The 21166-nt window shown below is 41.8% G+C and overlaps 2 protein-coding genes across 6 annotated transcripts in view; one reads left to right on the top strand and one right to left on the bottom strand.

Annotated features, from left to right (window-relative positions):
• The window catches only part of drp2 (dystrophin related protein 2), a 259938-nt gene extending 251791 nt beyond the window's left edge, over nt 1–8147 (top strand). For all 5 annotated transcript variants that reach the window (XM_023959017.2, XM_023959019.2, XM_023959018.2 and 2 more), the window contains 4 exons: nt 2237–2489; nt 4659–4776; nt 4856–4942; nt 5320–8147. In XM_023959017.2, the coding sequence (XP_023814785.1) occupies nt 2237–2489; nt 4659–4776; nt 4856–4942; nt 5320–5339 (478 nt within the window). In that variant the 3' untranslated portion in view covers nt 5340–8147. The remainder of the gene's footprint in view (nt 1–2236; nt 2490–4658; nt 4777–4855; nt 4943–5319) is intronic.
• On the bottom strand, nt 7396–20588 carry LOC101165071 (uncharacterized). Its single transcript, XM_011479940.3, has 8 exons — nt 20348–20588; nt 18031–18210; nt 17531–17719; nt 15828–16004; nt 15218–15359; nt 9855–10405; nt 9448–9589; nt 7396–9015 (listed from the first exon to the last, which is right to left on the bottom strand). The coding sequence occupies exons 1-8, from the start codon at nt 20441–20443 to the stop codon at nt 8339–8341; spliced, it is 2154 nt and encodes a 717-aa protein (XP_011478242.1). The 5' UTR covers nt 20444–20588; the 3' UTR covers nt 7396–8338.
• Between the last annotated feature and the right edge of the window lie 578 nt (nt 20589–21166).

Consider the following 21166-nt stretch of genomic DNA (forward strand, 5'->3'; position numbering starts at 1 on the left):
TGTTTGCTCGATAACAGTGTTTTGAAAACAACACAAAGGACTCTTAAGTTTTTAAAGAACCCAACTGTAAAGTATATAAGAAGGTAAAGGTTATTTTAAATCCAACTTTTATTAAAGTCTACGAAGAGTCATTTGTTTTGTGCACAAGCCCCAAAATCTGTTGACAAATACCTGATGAGCTCTAACTCTGTGTTCTTTTTTCTTTTGAGTGGAATGTTCATTTGTTGATCACTGTGGTTAAATATCCCGCAAAAGGTAAACTATGACAACAGATGCTAGTAATGCTTTAAAACCCCTCACTACTCACTTTTTCACACATACATGAACATTTTCTCACTTTTCTCTCTGGTGTAAACTCTTAAAGTTCAAACCTTCATAGATAATAAGTCCAGTATCACTGAATGAAAACAAAGATCTGCTCACAGTAGAACATTTATATAGATTTGGTTAGCTGAACTTATTCTGTACAGGAGACATGGCGCAGAGGAGGTTGATTGACAAGGTCAACAGCCAATCAGAACAAAGAACACAATGCAATATTCATTTTTAAAAGAAAGTGTGCAAAATTGCACAGAAAAAATTGAAATGACAAAAGCGATGTTGCGAGAAAACACTACAAACAAAAATCTTGAATGCACGTGCAGACCTTTGCTAAAGGTTTCTCAGTTCCTGTTAACCATGGTTAGAGATTTCTTTACATGAGCAGTTTTAGCCAAACCTTAAGCTTAAATTTATGTTTATTTATTTATATGGCGCCTTAAAATGATCTCAGTCAAACACAGCATCGTACATTGAAAGCTCAAAAGACAATAAAAACGGCAAACCAATTAAAGATAAAAAAAGTATAAATAAATGACATGAAAATGTAAAAACACCAAATAGAAGCAAAGCAAAATGATAAAACAGTAAAACACACCAACAGAGCAGAGTCTCATGCTTTGTCAAAAGTCTGGCGATAAAAATAAAAAATAACTGGACAGTGAAAGATACCCGCAGAATGCTCAGCGGCAACGCGTTCCACAGCTTTGCTGCACAGACTGAAAATGCTTGTTCCCCTCTGAGGTCATTCTTGGACTGTACAGATCTGTACCTCCAGGAGAAGCTGATCAGCAGACCTGAGGCACCAGGTTTGGGTGTAAGGACAGAAAGAGGCTGAATTCTGTCAGGCCTGCTTCTTCACAGCCTATGTACATCCCATTTCCACATGCAACCAGCAAATGGAGAGCTTCCAGCCTACCTCTAGCATACCTCTGCAGTTCTGCTCTCTTCAGATCATGTTGTCCTGTTTGTTGGAATAACAGAATGGTTTGAGGACTGTGCCAAGCAGTTGGAATCCATTGGTGCCCGAAAATCTCTGTGGTTTAAGAACGAGCTGCTGCTGCCTGAAGTGCGGGAGTTTCAGAGCAGAGTGGGAGATTGACACACTGACTGGAAGACATCCAGAGCAATGATGTCTGTCTTATTGAGGGGAGAGCCAAGCGACAAGGCAAAGCTCTTGATTTACCAGATGATTTACGTCCTAGCCGTCACCTAAGGTCATCAGCTCTGGGAGATCCCTGAAAAAATTGGATCATAAATACACCTGTAGAAATGGAGAGAACACTGTAGTACAGAACCGGCTTTGGGTGAAAGCACTGTTATTCCTGATGAGACGAAGTCAGGTTTCCTCAACAGCTGTTGGCCATGTTTCCTCTGAAAAGAAGCCTTGGGGCAGAGCCAGGACCCAGGACAATTGAAAGATTAGATGTTTGAGTTTTGGAAATGCTGAAAAAAGCTGTAGGAGGTGGCTGAGGAAAAGGTCTGGGCTTTCCTCCCCCACCATTTCCCTCATTGGGGGTAGAAGAGAAAAGGTGGAGGGATGAGCGCTAAACATATTCCAATTCAGTACTATTCAGTAACCAAAGTAATCATCACTTGCCCTTTTATACTTCAGCACAGTCCCTGTTCACAACATTGTAATGTAGGCAGCAGAATACATTATATTCACAATGGAGATGCCCACTCTCCACAAGGTTGATTGTTAATAACACATTAAGGCTCTCCAGGTTGGTTAAAAGTGTTACATTTTACAGCTAAAGTGAAATCCTTCTGAGTAATTCATATTGTTAGGTTATTATTTTTAGAAAAAATTACATTTTATATCAGAAGGTCTATGAATAATTGCATGAAGTTGTTTCTGTTTTACTCCTGAGAGGTTAACTGGACTGTTTTCTTCGTCTGTCCTCTGGGATCTCAGGGTGCTGCAAAGCGAGTACAGACGTCTCAAGTGGAAGCACGAAGAGGCCGCATCCGTGCCCATGCTGACTGAGGCTGGAGAGGACAGCCTGGGCTCGCCCACAGCAGGGGGGCAGCAGGATGAGGAGCTCCTGGCCGAAGCCCGGGTCCTGAGGCAACACAAGACACGGCTGGAGACCCGCATGCAGATCCTGGAGGACCACAACAAACAGCTAGAATCTCAGCTGCGCCGGCTCAGGGAGCTGCTGCTACAGGTACTGCAGCAAGTACACAAGTACTACTCAAACTGGGCTCCAATGCTCTTCTTTTTCTCAATTTGAAGGATTCGGAATCATTTGCTATTCAAATTAACTAAAAATAAAGTTGCCCTCTCACTAGTTAAAGAAAAACAATCTTAGATCTACAAAAGTTAGGATTATAATAAATAATCTTACATAAAGAACAATCTTGACATGCTGTAGTAATCCTTCAGGCAGTGTCCTGCTTTTTAATCCTTGTGCTATCCTAGGCACTTTAACATTGAGAGTTGGGTCATCTAGACCCACTAGACAGTGCGCTGAACCTTTTTTCTTCAATGATTTGTGATTTTCACTGGTGTACATGGATTACATGAAATGTTTCCACCTTTATCCACCTTTGTCATGGTGGGGAGAACACGTCAATGTAAAGGTGGGGTCATCTAAGATAGCAAGGGTTAAATCCACCAATTAAGGAAGGATACTGATGAAGACTGTGACAAAGTTTACATATAATCTTGAACAGGCTTTTTTCGCCTCTTGTTTGGGGAAACAGGGATGAGCTGCTGCTTTACCCTAGCAAGTTTTTTGCCACCCTGCTAAATCGAGATATCTGCAGGATCTTCAAGATTAGCTGCTTCCCGCAATGTTTTGAGAAATCGTTGGCGTGGTCATGAATGTAGACGACGAGGTATGTGACGATAGTCTAAGCTGAAAATGAGCAAGTTGCTACAACTAAAAGGGACAAACTTTAGCAACCTTCAATTTAAAACAAAAATAATACGAACTTATTTTTACCATTTAAGGTGACAATCTCTGGGAAAACAGTAGAGAAGGATTCTTAATTTAAGATCTTGAAGAAATGTGAAACGAAACAGAAAGTTAATTCAAGTCCTAGGAAACTAAACTAAAAAACTAAAAAGATTAATATTACTAAAGTGTGTGTGATAAAACCCTAAAAAGAGGCACAAACTGCTGTTTTCCCCATCCTGTCCTACTGCATATTTTGTCTGCATATCTTTGATTTTACACTCGTGTTCAATAAAGATTTATCTGTCCTTCAAGATCAGCATCATCAGTGGAAGACAGCTTTGTGGTGACTGCAAACAGTGACTATCCCCAGATTTACCATGTGTTCACAAACAAGAAACAGCCTCTGCTTTTAGTTTTTACACTCTGAGCATTTGGCAGAAAGGGCACAACGTTCCAAGTTTAGCACTTTTCTACATTTGTATGCGTGTCTGTGCACGCATCAGGTCCGAACAGTCCTTCAAACACATTTATAAAAGTATAAAAAATCAGCAATTCTGCACATGACGCAGAATAGTGCTAACTATAAAAGACGAGGCTGAATTTACTCTGGAACGTCACATTTAAGGATTCACTGGATTAAAGAAGAGAGTGATGAAGAAACATTTAGGGGAGTTGGAGATGACTCATGCTACTACAATGATGATGTGTAAATTATTTACAGCAAGAGTAACTAAATTGCACACTGAGAGGATTTAATGGGGAGATGAGACAGGCACGAAGGGAGGCACAGATTGCAACATTCTTAAAACAGAGAATGGACAGTGACGTTTGTTTAAAAAGACATTTTTGTTCAAAGCAAAGCTTCATTTTCCCAGAAAATAGCGTCTACAGAGCCGTAACCTTGTGCTACCTTAGATGACCCCACCCTTGCATTGACCTATTATTCCTACCATGACAAAGTTGGATAAAGGTGGAAAGATTTCATGTAATCCATGGACACCAGTGAAGATCACAAATCATTGAAGAAAAAAGGTTCAGCACACTGTCTAGTGGGTCTAGATGACCCAACTCCCAATGTTAAAGTGCCTAGGATAGCACAAGGGTTTTAAGGCTGAACTGAAGGACATTTTCCACCACTGCAAATAAATTACCTCCGAAACATTTTACTGTGCAACTTAAACAACATAAAATGCTATATTTTTACACAAAATCCACGAGTTTGTATCTAAATCTTTCCTCCCCTCCTCAGTACTTTCTCATTCATCTACCCACCTAAAAAAATGACTGTAATCTCATTCTGTGGTGTCACAGCTTTCCAAACGTTTGACATTACATTCATCTTGTATGAAATGATCCTCGGGTCATTTTGTGACACTTTGGTGATATTTGGACAAATGCGGGGTTAGAATGATTATAGATCTTTCCTAAATTCAGCCCAAAGAGGATTCAGAGGCGAACGGATCTGAACCGTCGACACTCTCCTCTCCTGTGTCTGGAGGAGGTCACCACGGAGAGCCAGCAAGCAGGGAGACGACGGACACAGAGGCAGCAGGTAAGTAACCTGCTGCAAGTCTGATGCATGCACGCTAAAAAAGAGACCTGTTTTTGATGGCTGTGTGGGTGTGGGTCAGGAGAGGACGTGGAGCAGGAACAGGACACCGTGCTGCAGCTCCAGGAGGTCATCGAGCAGCTGAGAAACGTCTTCCCTTCGGAACCAGGTGAGCATCTTTTGGTTCTGCACATCTGTTTTCAGAGACACTCCCTGTTTGATGGCCAGCGGGGAGCGTGATTGATGGAGGGGAGAGTTAATATGAAGTGCTGCAGGTCGATAGTAGGAGGCAAGACAGGGAGATCAAACAGCTGATATGAGGAGGAAGAGCAAAGAGACAGACCAAGGCAGCCTCGCTGTCAAACATTCTATGAACTGTCCAAGTACATTTAAAAAGCAATTTTCTGGGCAGCCCAAATCCTGTAAGTGAACAAAGAAAGGGATTATCATAATTATAGCCTTCTCAGTTGCAGCCAAGAACATTTTTCTTGGTCTTCTGCATGTGACTTTCTCAGTTTTCTGTTTGCTTCTGTCTCCTAATTTCAGGCACCACGTCACACATTTAACGCTGCGGGTGCTTCCAGCAGCAGAAAGATGACCCAAGAAGGTGCCAGACAACAGAGGGAGGGTCTCCACGCGGCTGATTTAGGGCCACAGCGAAGCAGGCCCTGTGACGGCTGCAGCGGCTGTGATACTCAGTCACTCCTCCTTCAGACTGACGTGCACTAAAAGGCTTTCTCATGCAAACTGCTAGTGGCTCACCGCTGATGACCTTCAGCTCCTGTGCTTTCTTGACTTCAGTTGTGTTGATGAGCCAAAAGGAGCGGATGTTAGCGGCTAAAAGATTGGGGATCAGCCAAAACACTGTGCTTACCAGTATCTGTGTAGTCATTCAGAGATGTGAAGCTTTATATCAGTCCACAGCACAAATTTAACCCTACAAAACATTTAGGAGAGTGAAAGAGTGAAGGGTATCTACCTGTACCTTAGAAGTTTGTGTTTCTTTTCCCATGAATGTGTCATCCTGGTTGTTATGTGTGAGAATCCACCCTTCACTGACTGATCTCATGTTGGCTTGTGGTGGACGTTTTAGTTTCCAGCAATCCGCAGAAGAAATTGCTTGCGAGAATGAAAAATAGGATCAGTTAAATTCACGACAGCCAAAGTGCCCGCTAACACAGCGCCTCTGTACGCGCACACTGTGCTCTGCTAATCTCCTAAACCGCTTGTCACTCCCATCGCTCTCACAAATGAGCTCTTCAGACACACCACACATGCTGCTACACACAGCCACTATTTACTGAGCCCCCTTCCCACGTTGCGCACAAGAGCACGAGCGATGCAAACAGCCCGCATGATTAATAACACGCTGTTCTGCATCGCACTTTCAGATTTACGAAGAGCCATTTCATTTCTGCAGGGGTTATGGCAGGCTTTCACTTTCAGACATTTGAAAGCGTTAACTGAAGTTTCAATGACGAAACGAACGCCGATAAATATTAACGTCTGCCCTGAGATCTTATTCTCCTCCTGCTGTGCAGAGAAAGAGGTGCAGTGTGGGTCTGCCCCGCTCTCTGCATGGCCAATTCCAGAGTCCACAGGGGATGCTGGAGGCACACCGTCATCACGCAGCCTGACTGACATCATCCATAATAATCCCTCATTCCCTCTGGAGGCTGAACAGCAGCAGCTATGGACTCTGCACGTACCTAATTTCCTTTGCTAATGAACACTCATTTACAAAAAAGTTACGTTTGTGATGAATCTGCTTTCATCAAAGTGCAGGGCGTTTAGTTCTGAGCATAGCACTGTCAGTTAATGCCTTAAAACCACACTGAATCCAAACGTTTTTTAAGCATTCCTCAGATGTTTGTGGGTTTCTGAAAGTGTCAGAACGAGTGTGGATCATTATGTGGGCTGAAAGTAGCTGAATAAGACTCAGAGGGGTGCAGCTCATGATGTTGGGTATGCTTGTAGAGACCAAACTATGGGAAAGAGATGAGTGGAAGATAATAATAAAAAAAAAACAATGCAATGCATTTGGCTTGAGGGCTGGTGGGAAAGGTCCTCTTTGATGTGCCTGCCACAAATAAACCTCCAGGAGCAGGACTGGAGTTGGCCTGAAAGAGTGAAACTCTGATTCTGTGCATTTTCTTTGCAATCACGCCAAGTCATTGCCAGAAAAAGATGCACATTCACTCTGAGAGGTGCATTCTGAACAAAGCAGGGCTCTCGAAAATCAAATACATAACTTTGAAGGCCATGTACTGCATTCATTCTTGAATCCAGGCATGCAACGTTCACGTTTGACGCCATCCTGAGAGTTTTCATTTGGTTGCTAAGAAACTGTCCCCAAGGACGCAGCTCCACAGGTTTTTTTTTTAATCTTTTTCTTTTCTAACCATAGGTGATGCCATTTTTCTTTTTGCAAACACTAATAGCCTTAAGGGGAGCAAATAAAAACCTATTTCTTCCTCTATTTTCTCCTGTTTTCATTGGGCTGCTGAAGATCTTCATTTTGGTGGAACCTTTCTATGCATCCGCACCCCAGTTTGTGTGTCACTCATTAGCTGGAGCACAGAGCTCATTGTGGGAGAAAAAAAAAAGCCATGACAAGCAGTGTTTATTCATCCTCATTTATCTACGGGTATTTACACATCTCATTACACAATAATGATTACCCATCACAGCCTCACCATGCTCTTGTAAGTGGGAGCACAAATGATGTAGCCGAGGAGTCATTTCCCCCACGTGTCAGCAGCTGTCAGACTTACTCTAAGACAGCTGACATAAATACATTAATGATAGAATTATCATTTACAGTTGGTCTCTGCGCTTACACTGATTTAGTCTCATTCCGGCGTGATCCTTTCATAATCTGAGGTCAGATCCATTCCTTTCAAAGGCTGACTGCATTAAAGCCACTCACGCTCAGCCTGACAGTCCCTGCTCCCTGTGGCATGACAGAAGATCTGTGATTGGAGATAAAGTTCTCCACAGAGGCAGAAGTCACCTCAGAGAGCTGCTCTGCCAGGCTTCAGACTGCTGTTATCGTGCCAACAAAGCCGCCTTCACGCCACGCTCCAGCCTCCTTTGCATTCACTAGAATGTAACAAGGTCACATGTTTGTCGCATAAATAACAGGGCAGAGACACATTTAGGATTACAGTTTCCTCTTGTTAAATTTATCATTAACATTCCTCAATGTTTTCATTTAATCCTTTTTTTTTAGTTGTCCAGAACTCTGTCTTTTTCTGGGATTTTTATTCTGAGGTTTTCTGAGGAAAGGCTTTTTACTGTAATAATAACAAGTGGGTTACCGGCTGCTTTCTACTCTTTGTGTACAGAAATAAAACTTTGTATTTGACAAACCCTTTTGTTGTCTTTGCTTTTGTGTGAGAGCACTGATTCCTATAGATTACATAATGAAACTGAACTCAGAAAGAGGCCGTCTTTGCGCTGGTCTGTTATTTTTGTATGTGTGTGTTAATATTTGGACCTGAAGGGGTAAATCCACCATTTCCGCTGCCTCGTGTTCTCTTTGATGTCATCAACATTCAGGAACTTATTGCTTGGATCTGCCTCTTCTTCCCGTCTTACCACCGGAGCGTTTGCCTTTTGGGTTTGTCCCCCCTGCGCTTGGTGTGCCGGTTGACTGACATTTGACCTTCTTCTTGCCTTTATCTCTCACTGATCTTATGCTCACGGAATTATCTTTGGCTGGGCTGACGGCTGCAGAGTCACTATCTTTGCCTCTTGAGTGATTATCTGCTCCACTCGGCCCAACTTGAGGATCCTTGACCATCTCTATGTTTTCTTTATCTAAGCCCTTCTTACCCGCTCTCTCATTCTGGACCTCTTTCTCATCTGCTGCTGCGTCATCCTCATGACGGCACTTTCCTTCTGAGTTTTCCTCCTCTTGAACATTCCTGTCCTCTGTCTTCTCATCTTGCTTTTTCCCCTCTGTGGTTTTAGAGGCACATTTTGCATTTTTCTGTCTGGCAGCACGTTGGACCTCGCTTCCATCATGCCCCCACTTTTCCTTTGTTGTGTCCCAGTAAGTCTTGTTTTGGCGGGCGTGCATGGCTCGGACGCTTTCCCCCATCTTTTTCAGCTCCTGACGGACAAATGGCTTGAAATTAGGGTCCAGCTTCTCCACTAGAGCAAAGTCTTTGTGGGCTTCGTCCTCGTTGCACAGGGCGGCGTGTGCTCGCGCCCTCTGGTACACCGCCTTGAAGTTATCTGTGAGGAGGAAGAGTGGAAATTACTGACATTTATTTAGATGAGTAGCAAATATCAAACTTTTAAACCGAATGCTGAAGGAACTGAAATTCAAATCAAGGGGGAGGCAGAAATTTCACAGCTTTAAAATAGGCTTTTCGTTTTAGCCTTAAATATAAATAATTCATGAAAAACAGACAAAAAGGGTTCATTATTGACTGTGAAGTCTATAGAGGGTTGCTGTGGGAACAGAATTATAATCTGTAATCTTCTGCCAGGTAAAACAAGAGAAAAAATAGCTTGAAGGTTGCTGCGGTCAGATGCAACCTCAAAGGGAAATAATGGAAAAGGCTGCTTCCATCATTTGTGGAAACAACTCCACAAATGATGCCGTTTATGTAAAGGGCTTTAGTTTTAGAAAAGATTTTTGTTTCGTGTTTTCTATGATCCTACCTGTGTGCTTCTTCAGGAGCTGGTTATTCAGCTCCACCACTCGCTGGTATTGTTTCAGCTCCAACATGCACTGACTGAGGTTGAGAACGACTGGAAGAGACACCTTCTCCAGAGACCGCCAGAGGTCGCCCTGCTCGTCCACCTGCCCGCAGACGAGAAAGCCGAAAGTGAAAGTGAGAAAGGAGTTCATTAGTGAGGTGCAGCAAAGTAAAAGAAGAGCACACCTGTGCTGTGACAGTGAAATCTCTGCTATTTTTATCACTTTCTCTGTTTTTCCACTCAAAACCCTGCATTCTAAACCACAGCTGCTCTTCAGTAAAGCATAGATTTGAGTACAGTTTATCCTGGCTGATCTGTGAAAAACAGTTCTTTGGTGTGGTGCTTGTTCAGGGTGTTTACAGTCATACCCGGTCTTTCAGCTCATCCACGTATTCCAAAGCTTCCTTGAACTTGAAAGAAGCTTCTCGAAAGCGCCTTTCTTTAATGAGGAGGTTTCCTTCGTTCTGCAGAGACGTGATCAGCTGTAACATCTGCTGCCAGTCCTTCCCCTCACTTTCATCACGGCTGCTCAGACTGACGGCAGAACAGCTCTCTTCCTCCTTTCCTCCCTTATAAGGTGCAACCTTATTTTCTTTGTCTTCCTCTGTCTGAGTTTTATCTGCTGCGTCTTGTGGTTTGTCCTCGGTGGTTGCTGTCACACCTTCAGGGTCTTCTGGTTTGCTCGTCTCTTCCTCCTCTTCACTTTTTCCCTTCATTTTCTCCAGCTTGTTCCAGTAGCGCTCCTTCTCCTCCCAGTACTTCTCCTTCATGCGCTCGGACAGAGCCCTCAGCTCTCGCTGGACGAGCGAGGACAGCGTGATGTCCAGTTGGGCAACCATCTTGAAGTCTCTCTGGGCTTCTTTTTCGTTCCACACAGCAGTGTGAGCTTTGGCTCTCTTGTAATATCCTTTCACACAGTCTAGAGGAGGCAGACAACAGAAAAATGTCCAAACTATTATTTTCCCAGTCATGATAGTCAACCGACTTACAGGATGGACACAGATCAGCTAGAAAAAGGAGGATTTCCTTCAGTCATGTTCTCAAAGTGGAATATTTCTTTACCAGCAGATGGAGAAGGGAAAACTGTCTTAACACACTAACATAATTAAAGTTTTAAAAGTAAATGATCAAATCATGTGGGTGCTGGAGGAGTTCTGCCACAGTAGTCTGGAACTATAGAAATGTGTGTCAATGTTGCTTAAGAGCAAAACAATAAGTCATTCACTAGGTCCCCCGTGTGGTTCTGGGATTTTTGCTCACCGTTCTTGTGATCATTGTGACCCCACTGGGTGAGATCTTGCCCCAGATGGAGGGAGATTATCAGTGGTCTTGTATGTCTATCATTTCCTAATAATTGCTCCCACAGTTGATTTCTTCACACGAAGCTGCTTACCTATTGCAGAAACAGTCTCCTCAGCCTGGTACAGGTCAACACTTTGGTTTCAGGTGTCCTTAGACAGCTATTTGGTCTTGGTCACAGTGGAGTTTGGAGTTGACAGTTTGAGGTTGTGGACAGGTGGCTTTTATATAGATGACCAGTTCAAACAGGAGCCATTAATACTGGTATTGAGTGGAAGACAGAGGATCCTCTACAGAAGAAGTTACAGGTCCGTGGGAGCCAGAAATCCTGCTTGTTTGTAGGTGAACAAATTCTTATTTTCCACCATAATTTACAAATAAAATCTTTAAGACTGTGATTTTCTGGATTTTATTTTTCAGATTTTGTCACTCATAGTGGAGGTATACATATGATGAAAGTTACAGGCCTCTCTCATCTTTTTAAGTGGCAGAACTTGCACAATTGGTGGCTGACTAAATACTGTTTTGCCCCCAAAGCTATATGCCCTATATCGCAGCTCATGGTGTGGTCTATGTGCTATCTTAGATGACCCCACCCTTACTTTGACGTGTTCTCCCTACCATGACAAAGGTGGATAAAGGTGGAAAGATTTCATGTAATCCATGGACACCAGTGAAGATCATTGAAGAAAAAAGGTTCAGAGCACTGTCTAGTGGGTCTAGATGACCCAACTCCCAATGTTAAAGTGCCTAGGATAGCACAAGGGTTAATGCAGCATCCTTTTTAAGCTTCAACGCATTTGCTTAGTTCGACGCGCAACTCAAACAAAATGCAAATTTATGCAACTCAGCAGCACAATAAACAATGTAAAACTTGGATGAAAACATTTAAATTAAAATAATTTCGAATTTTAAATACAATGAAAGAAAAAGGAAACCTGTGTGAACCTAAATTAACATGGAGAAAAAGTGGGACTGCATCTTACCCAAGCCACGGCTTTGATAAATTAGAAAAACGGATCAGTGTTTTGTTTGTTGCTGTTAATTAAATTTTTCTGTTAAAAACTGAGGTTTATTTAAGTTTAATTTAGCCTTAAAAGGATTTAATCAATGTCTGCCTTTCTTTCAATGTGTTGGTGAAAGTTCTTATTCTTGGATGACTGTTAGATGACATGCCTTAAATATCCCAGACATGAAAGTTGTTGGAATCTTCTTATGTAGCTAAAAGTAATTAAAGCTCCAAAAATGCACACATCAGAACACACTGTTCTAGCAGAAGCCGCATACCCACTGGAGGTTCTTTAGAGTTTAATTCCTCTTTATGCTAAATTTTCCTTCGGCCAAACAGATCTCAGTGCTGCCTCCGGCAAAAACAGACACACTGCAGCCATTTCTAAAGAACAGCTGTGCTGAAGGGATGAAACGGCAGCAGGGAGACTGAGTTAAACCACTGCAGACAGCATGACACTGACGGATGGAGCAACAACAGAAAAGAGAAGATGAAACTCTTTAAAAAAAATGAAAAAATCAAATAAAAGCTGGAGCCAGAAGAAGACTGTGACTTTCCACTCACAGTCTGAAGGGAGGAGAACGTGTAGGATGCTTTTAAATGCTATGAAGAGGACTGCCGCCTTCCTCCTGTCAAAACATGTTCAACCTTTAGTCACTTCGGGCCAACTTATTCACTTAATCTCCCAGAAATCATTTCTTTTTTCCTGTTTGATTCCCCTAATTTTGGATATTTGAGCTCAAAAAAAGTTAAAAACCAATATTTGTTGAAGTCCAAGAATCTTTCCCATAAATAAACAAAAGACAAAAGAAAAGCTGACTGTACAACTGAAAGTGCGAGCTGAGAAACGGAGTGCAGAAAGACCGCTTCAGTGGATTCTGTCACACGATGTGGGCCATAATTCATGAGGCTCTGAAGTGGAGGCTGTGCCAGCATGTGGGCTCATTTAGGATTATATGAGTAGCCGTGGATATAGCAGGAAGATTCCCAGAGCTGCTCCAGCTGAAGAGCCCTCTGTAATGTCAAGCCAGTGTCCTCCTACACAACTCTCACACAAGAAAAGTGCAGCTGCTGCACAGCAGAGGCTGACTGCTGAGCACACATGGATTATGGACGCCGTTCAGAGTGACAGGAGGGTCCACCCATTGTCTTACATGTTGGCCTGATGCTAACGACTGATGCTATCCAGACCCAACAAATGAGAGGAGTTGTAAAGTAAAACAAAGTGTGTTTTGCAACTAATACCAAACATGACTTACTGTTTTAAAAAGATCGACTTTTCCTTTTTGTCTGTTAATGACTATGAAGCAGACCGGCTGCTTTAGTCTCTTGTTTTGGTCAGACGTGTGAAACAGACTTTAACTCTAAAAACAGCCAGCACAGTATATGGTGACGTTATCATGCGTTGAAATCGCAGTTGTTTTTTTCAAGGGGAAGAGCTGTAACTATGAGGATTCAGACAAATCTGGAGAAAAGTGAAAAGTGGCTGATGAAAAAATGGTTGTAGATGTGAAATACTCACTCGTGAGACTTTTTTATCATCAGATTCATGCTCAGAGCTCCTGTATTTTTCGGGTCTTCTATCATTTACAGTCTTTGGTCTGTTGATCTCTGTTCATATTGTCACTAATCTACAACAAAGTTCCCCTGCCAGCTAATCCAGATCCTCACCAAACAACGCAGTTTCAGAGGATACAAACTGGCGTGGACCAAAGGGGCCAGTGTGAATGCGCCCAAGGTGCTGTGATGACTACATTCACCGCCACTTTATGAAACACTCCTGTCCAAATGCTTGTTATTGCAAATTTCCAATCAGGTAATCACATGGCAGAAACTCAACGCATTTAGGCATGTATGTCAAGATGATCTGCTGCAGTTCAAACCGAGCATCAAAATGGAGAAGAAGGGTGATTGAAGTGACTTTGAACGTGGAATGGTTGTTGGTGTCAGACAGGCTGGTCTAAGGATTTTAGAAACTGCTGATCTACTGGGATATTTACCCACAACCATCTCTAGGGTTTTCAGAGAATAGTCTGAAAAGAGAGAAAATATCCAGTGAGCAGCAATTCTGTGGGTGGAAATACCTTGTTGATGTCAGAGGTCAGAGGAGAATGGACAGACTGGTTCCAGCTGACAGAAAAACAACGGGAACTCAAATAACCACTGGTTACAACCGAGGTCTGCAGAGGAAAATCTCGGACACACAACACATCCAAGCTTGAGGCAGATGGGCTACAGCGACAGAAGACCACACCAGATACCACTCTAGTCAACTAAGAACAGGAAACTGAGGCTACAATTCACACAGGCTGACCAAAACTGGACAATAGGAGATTGGAAAAACGTGTGTCTGGTCTAATGAGTCTCCATTTCAGCCACATTAAGATGGTAGGGTCAGAATTTGGCGTCAACAACATGAAAGCAACAGTTCAACAATTCAGGCTGCCGGTGGTGGAATGCTCTGGGGGATATTTTTTTGGTACATTTTAGTCCTGAGCATGGTTAAACACCACAGCCTACCTAAGTATCATGTCAATATGGAGCAAACTCTCTGAGGAAGGTTTCTAGTACCTTGTTGAATCAATGGCACCAAGAATGAAGGCAGTTTTGAAGGCAAAAGGAGGTTAAACCCGGTACTGGCAATGTGTGCCTCATGAAGTGGCCGGTGATCGTTTTCTTCTTTCCTTCTTGAACCACATTTTAAGTAACAGAATAGGAAAGTTTCATGCTTTGAATGAGCTGTCGATCCATCAACACCTTAGCTGTTATTGTTGCTAATCCTGTTTTGACACATCAACTTTGTTTTTCATTCTCACCCTTTGACAGATGCTGTGTCTCAAGTCTTATTTGCAATTTTAAAAAAATCTATTTAAAAATTAACAATACTTGAACACTTGTTGAACACTTTTTTTTCCAACTATGTGGTCATTTCAATCAGGCATGGACAATTTGTTTTAAATTATGCCATGAGTGGAAAAATGTTGTTCTTTCATAAAAACTTGCTTTATTACTAGAACAAGTTTTTACTTTTTAATGAAATATGTTTTCAACTACTGGTCAATGTAACAGTTGCATAAGACTTACAGGCACCATCATTTGTCTTGCAACCAAAAACTTCCTGTGTTTTCTTTATTTTCAATGCTATAAAAAATAAATATTTTTAAAAAAACCTACATCGAACACTCAGTTTGATGTTTATTGCTTCCCTGACAGCAGAGTAGCAGCCTTGACCTAAATAAAAAAAGGGAAATGATTTGCAAGGAGAAGAATCTCACACTAAACTTTCTGAATGACTGAGATTTGACCTGGCAGCTGTGATGCAGCAGCTCCGTCAGAACTGTGAGGAAGGCAGCTTTGTGAAATGTGTCAAACCTTTCAAATGGAAGAGAACGATGCTTACTGATAGCTGTTGTTAGCATTTACCTTTGTGTTTCTCCAGCAGTTCGGTGGTGTGCTCGATCACCTCATAGTACTCCTCCAGCTCCAGCATGCACTGGCAGTAGTTAAGCTCTAGGGGGACGATCATTCGACCCAAGTTAATGTGGTCAGCATCACCAGGCATCTCCTTCACCCACAAGCACAGACGGAAAGAAAGGATGGATTCACGATGATGGAGCATGTGAGATTTATGGGAATTCAGTGGATTTATACATTCTCCTAAAAGTATTTGAAAACTGGAAGTTTCCAAAAACAACATGATCTATGGTTCACAAAGCTTTAAACAAATGCCAACTCTCGAAGCCTCCAGCATTAAACCAGAGCCAAAAGATAATCATGCTCATATTTATTCTGAAAGATTTTACGCCTCATTTCAATACACTTCCATTTTTACACCCCCCTCCCACTTCTCTCTTTGCAAGCCTTCTCCCCACCCGCCTGTAAGCAGGAACACGGTGAAGCAGGGCAAAACAGGAAAACAGAGATTTCCCCCCGGAAAAGCACGAGTTGCATGTCCCAAAACTCTACAAATCCGAGAAGAAAGAGTGCAGCAGCCCTTTAGCTTCCCACCTTCCTTTCATCATCCCTCACTCACCCTGGACTGCACCACTTTCAGCAGCAGGACTGCCTCTTTGTACTTGCTGGCAGCCTCTCTGTACTGTTTCTGCTTGACCAGAGCATTGCCCTGCATGTGGAGGATCGGCACTGTCTGGAGCTTCTCATCTTTTTCCATCATCCACGACTCTTTGTGGTACGACATGGTGTCTCCAACCTGCAGGCAGCAGGGGGGAGGAGAACACAGCTTAATAAGTGCAACAGCAGTAATTATATTAGCGAAAAGGAAAGGAAAATTAGAAGTCTTCCCAAGAATCTTAGCAAATTTAGATCTGTTATCAAATTTAGATGAGAGATTACTTAGATTTTGCATCAGCTTACAACATACTCACCGAAGCCCTTAATAACCTAAAATTAGAGATTGTACTTTTTGGTGCTGCTTTCACCCTGCTCACATTTTCCGTTACATTTTCTGCAGTTAAAAAGGTTAAGAATGCAATAAAAAGGATAAAAATGATCAACATTTCTCATTAGGGCTTCTGCAAAGCAGTACTTTCTCTGTATCAAAAAATGCTGCTGTTCAATAAGTTTAATGTTAAACGGCTACATGGGATTTTCCTCAACAGCAGGTTTTGCTGGAAACATCCATGTATTTTATAGATTGAGCTTCAAAACATTTCCCCTCCTGTTAAAGATCTAAAGCCTTTCTACTACTGCAAAGCTGTCAACTCACCTACATGAAAAATACACGATTTCATTCTTAGACGCTGAGCAGGACCCCCGCTGAGTCCCAAGCTTGTTCTGGATAATTCATTATATCAAGGCTGAATGTTTTAAACATAAACTGAGCTCAGTTTTGTCAGTCCTGGCAGGGTTTTGCATTAAATAGTCTGTCGCAGTAGTAAGAATATCCTGAAAACTGACTTAAAAACTTGCGTAACTACTGTACGTGCTAACACAAGAGTTTTGAACATGGAAACCCGAAATGCACATTTACACACCTTTACATAGACTTTTCTTTGGAAGTAGTTGCTGGAATGTACTTTGCTGAGGGCGACATAAACATAGCATTACAGCAAATCCCAGTATAGTTAGAGAGAAGGATTTAACCTTTTCTGCAGTCTCACTTTTATATTTGGTTGATGTTATTCATGCATGTTTACATGTGACCCAGCACAAATAGTGATGGAAATTCATATTTACCACATGTAATACATGTAGCCAAGTTACACATTGCTGCATTGCCCGCACGTATTTTAGGTGAGTCCAAGGCTGAATTTTGCTGTTGGCCGCACGTATTTAATGTTAAACTTAAAGTTAAAGTCTGATTAGTTGTCATGCTCCTATGTGTGAAATGTGTGATCCATCCCTGAGGAGGGGCGAGCTGCAGAAACAGACGCACTTAGGAACCATTTGGTGGTTGACTGTAACCGTAATCCTAACCTTAACCCTTCCTCTGGGTGTGTGCGGCCAAGAAAAAAGTTTAGGGTTAGCTCCATGTATTTCGAAAATTATGTGCAAATAGACACTTTCCTTTTATTTTTCAAACTACTCTTTCATAAAGTTCTAATTGTCAAAGATAATAAATATTTTTTCAATTGTAACTTATAAAAATATAAGCCAAACAAACAAAAAAAGTGGCAAGAAAAAGGAAATCTTCTGTTTTCTGGGATGCATGTGTACTTTGTATCCTTTGCTGTGTCAAATGTTTCACTTTCAGTGTGTTAGGACACCTCTACCTACCTGCAGCAGCTCCATGATGAAAATCAGCGGCTGAGGATTTCTCATGATTTCGTCGAGTTCTGGGAAACCAGTGGAGTGATAGTGAAATAGGTTCCCCATGCCGCACATGTGCTTCTGGCCCTCCAGGGGGTCTTTTCCTTGAGCAATCAGCCTCATCCCCTTGGACACAATGGGATACAAACCTGTGTGCTGCAGAATTGAACATAAGCAAGAGAACATGGAGCCCGGAATGAAACACCCACTGTTAGCATTCCCCGGGGCTGCAAGTCTGTGCCAGTCAGTTCTACAAGGACAATACATCAAGCAGCCCAATTTTACTTGCAGATAGTGTTTTTCTTCAAAGGGAAAATGAGACATGTGGAAATAAGATTGCACTGTTGGTGTATAAACATATTGGAGGCTGCAAAGGACTGACTCATTATGATGAATTAAAGCTCCCCCTCTGTATCGCAAAGATTTATCAGGACGTGAATGTGCATGCATTTAGATGCCCGACTCACAATAGCGTCGCACCAGAACTCAGCCACCTCTCCAACCCTCATGGAGGTCAGCAGGGTCTCCCACACTTCCATCTTGAACATCTTTCCCACAAAGATCTCAGCTGGTCTGCCGGCCAGCCGGCTGTCATCAATGACGGTGCGTTCAAAGTTGTCCAAAAGCGTCTGGAAATGGAATACCAGCTGGGTGTGAAGAGAAAGATGCAGATAAAGGGGATTAGTGATGGAATTACTATCAGTGGGAGGTCATGAAAGCTATCAGATTTAACCACACATTCCATAAATAAAGCAATAGAATATTTTCTCTAATCAGAAATTACTTTTGAACAGTGAAAGAAACTTCTGCGTGCTTCACTTTATCCTCCATACTATTTTTAAAATCAATGGCTGCATCAGAAAATCTAGTCAAACAAATTCTTGATTTTTTTGGTTGTTTGATTGACACGAGATTAAACTCAGTAAAGATGATCTGTTCTTTCCCTGCTCCTCTGCAGTGAATCTGGGCCAGTTCTCCTCGTCTCTTCTGCTTTTCACATTCTCATTCTGTCAAAATAATTCCTCCCTGAATTTCCAAACCTTTTTGGCTCATTTTTCCAATCTTCCCTCATTCTTTAACGGTCATCATTCTATCACTCTGCCTTGGACAGTCTTTGACATCCCTTCTTCATCTAGCTTCATGTCAACAGTCACATGTGTCAAACCCACAGCGTGGGGGCCAAATCTGACTCTCCGAGTCATTACATGCTGTCCCGAGGGCTGACACACCAATGAAGGCTGCTTCAAAGCAGTATCTCCCACAATCTAAATTAATCTCTCATCATCTGGTCCCATTACCAGATTTTGGAAAATGTTCACAAAATATATTCATAAAAAGTTAAATGTGATGAAAAACAAAAATGAAGCACAAAGACAGTAAAAACTCTGAAAGTCTTTTGTGTTGTGCTGCAGGGCTGGGGGGTAAAGCGGTTTAAGTGAGCAATGGCAGTCTGACTCCAAGCATGCATCCAAGTGTGCAAAATTTAGCCCACAAGAGAAACAAACAAATTGTCCAACAATTAAAAGGCAGAGTGCACTCACAGCAGGACACGCTCACAAAAGCTCCAGTCAGAAATGACGCCACAGTGAGAGAGCGAGCTCTGCTGTAACTGGATACATTAGGAGCTTTGAATGGTGATGTCTATGTAGGAGCAGTGTGGCCTGATCTGGTTGACAAACCTGACCTCAGTATTTTTATTCAATATAATTGAAGAGTTATTTTTTGTTTTTTTAATAATTATCTGTCCACATTTTTTAAATAAAAACTTTATCCAGTGTCTCATTGTGAGCAGACATTGAGGCGTAAACTGAACAACAAATATAAAAAAAAATCATTTATTAAACCAGAATGTTTGTACATTTTGATCCAACACTCATTGCATTTTTTTGTACAATAAACACCAAATTTACTTTTTATGTCTGTTGCAGAAGTTCCTATAAACTGGTGGCAGTTTGCTTTGTGTTCATTTTATTCCAAACCAGATGGATAACTCTGTGCTGTTTACTCCATTTTTCATGCTGTGCCTTTTGTCCTGAGAGCTTGTTGTGTTTGTGGTCACTATGTTGCCTTAGGGGGAAGCTCGGACGCCGAGGACAGATGCTGTTTGGTTCTATTACGGGAGGCCGTGGTGCAGTGGTAGGGCGTTTAACCTCTCTTCATAAGATTGAAGGTTCAACACCCACTCATGTGTCGATGTGTCCTTGGGCAAGACACTGAACCCTGGTTTCCTGTAGGCCTGTGCACGATGCATGTGAAATACTAGTTGTATATTACTTTTAAAACATTTCTTCCAATTAATCAACAAAAGGTTCTCCAAAGGTAATTTAGCAATGTTTTGGGGGTAATTTGACACTTTTTTACACTCAGAAAGCTTTTACTCTATTCCTAATACTGCTCAATGTTCAGAGGCTCTTAAGTTTTCTGTTTTGTATAGGCCTTTTCCTACACAAGCAAACAATCACAGAAAAGCAAGCACAGAGGACTTACAACATTTAAAAAAAAAATCTCTGTCTTTCAAGGAGTCTACAATTCTCTTTTGCAAATTTGCAGATGAATATCCAGAGAAAGGGCAAGAAAATGATTAAGCAAATGTTTGTTTGCATGTTAGTCAGATACAGATTTAATATTCCTCTTTATAAATTATTCACCAGAATATAATTGAGTTACACAACAGATGTCTAAAAATACACAGGAGAATCTGATTTTTTTTTCTCTCCCCAGTAATGATGACTGAACATAGTGTCATTATTAAGGTCATCATCTTAGACTAGAGATTAGAGATACCTTTGTTCCAGGTGGAAAATGAGGCATGGGTCCTTGGCCTCCAGCCAGAATTTTCTTCTTGACTCCTGGATAGTTGAGAAGGTACGTCTTCTCCATTGGGACTACAACCGAATATTGAACAGAAAAGTCTGAGTTTTAAGATTTCTTTTCTCCCCCTTTGAATGTTTTCTCCTGCCTTTCTAATTAGCCTTGTGGAGACGGTCTTGGCTGATTTTCTGCTCTCTGACAGATGGCAGGATTAACAGGGGTTTGGAGATGGCTACTTTAATCTGTGGAGCTAATCCCTCGCCTAACACAATGATTGGTGGGACAATTCATGCAGGAAGCCGCAAGAGAGCTGGAGTCATGCAGGCCAGAACCCTGTGGACAACCAAAGGTCCTGCTGGAAGACGATGACTTGAAGATGACCGTCTGTGAAGGAATGTCACTTTTAATTTGTTGATCTTTGTTGAAGATATTCCAAATTACGTTGATTTTCTTGGGTTTATGTAACAGAAACCCTTCAGTAAATAACAGCTGAAACATAGAAATATATAGTTTCCCAAAAAAGTACAACTGGATCTGAATAAGATAAATGGGATCACTGCAAATCTATTATTTTCCTCAGTAATAACGGCTGCGTTATTTATTTTTTTGACCATTAACGAGACATTTGCTGCAAAAATGACACCAAAAAAAGCTGTTTCACACCTTTTGAAGCTTGCTTTGATAAAGATGGAAGTAGTAACGAACTTTAGAGTCAAATGTTCCTGCAGCTACAGAAGAAATGCTGTTGATATCACAAACATTTATTTATTTTCTTAATGTTAAGCTCAAAAT

The sequence above is a fragment of the Oryzias latipes genome, chromosome 10 (genome assembly GCF_053564925.1).
Source record: "Oryzias latipes strain Hd-rR chromosome 10, Olatipes_Hd-rR_3.1".
Classification (NCBI taxonomy): Eukaryota; Metazoa; Chordata; class Actinopteri; order Beloniformes; family Adrianichthyidae; genus Oryzias; species Oryzias latipes.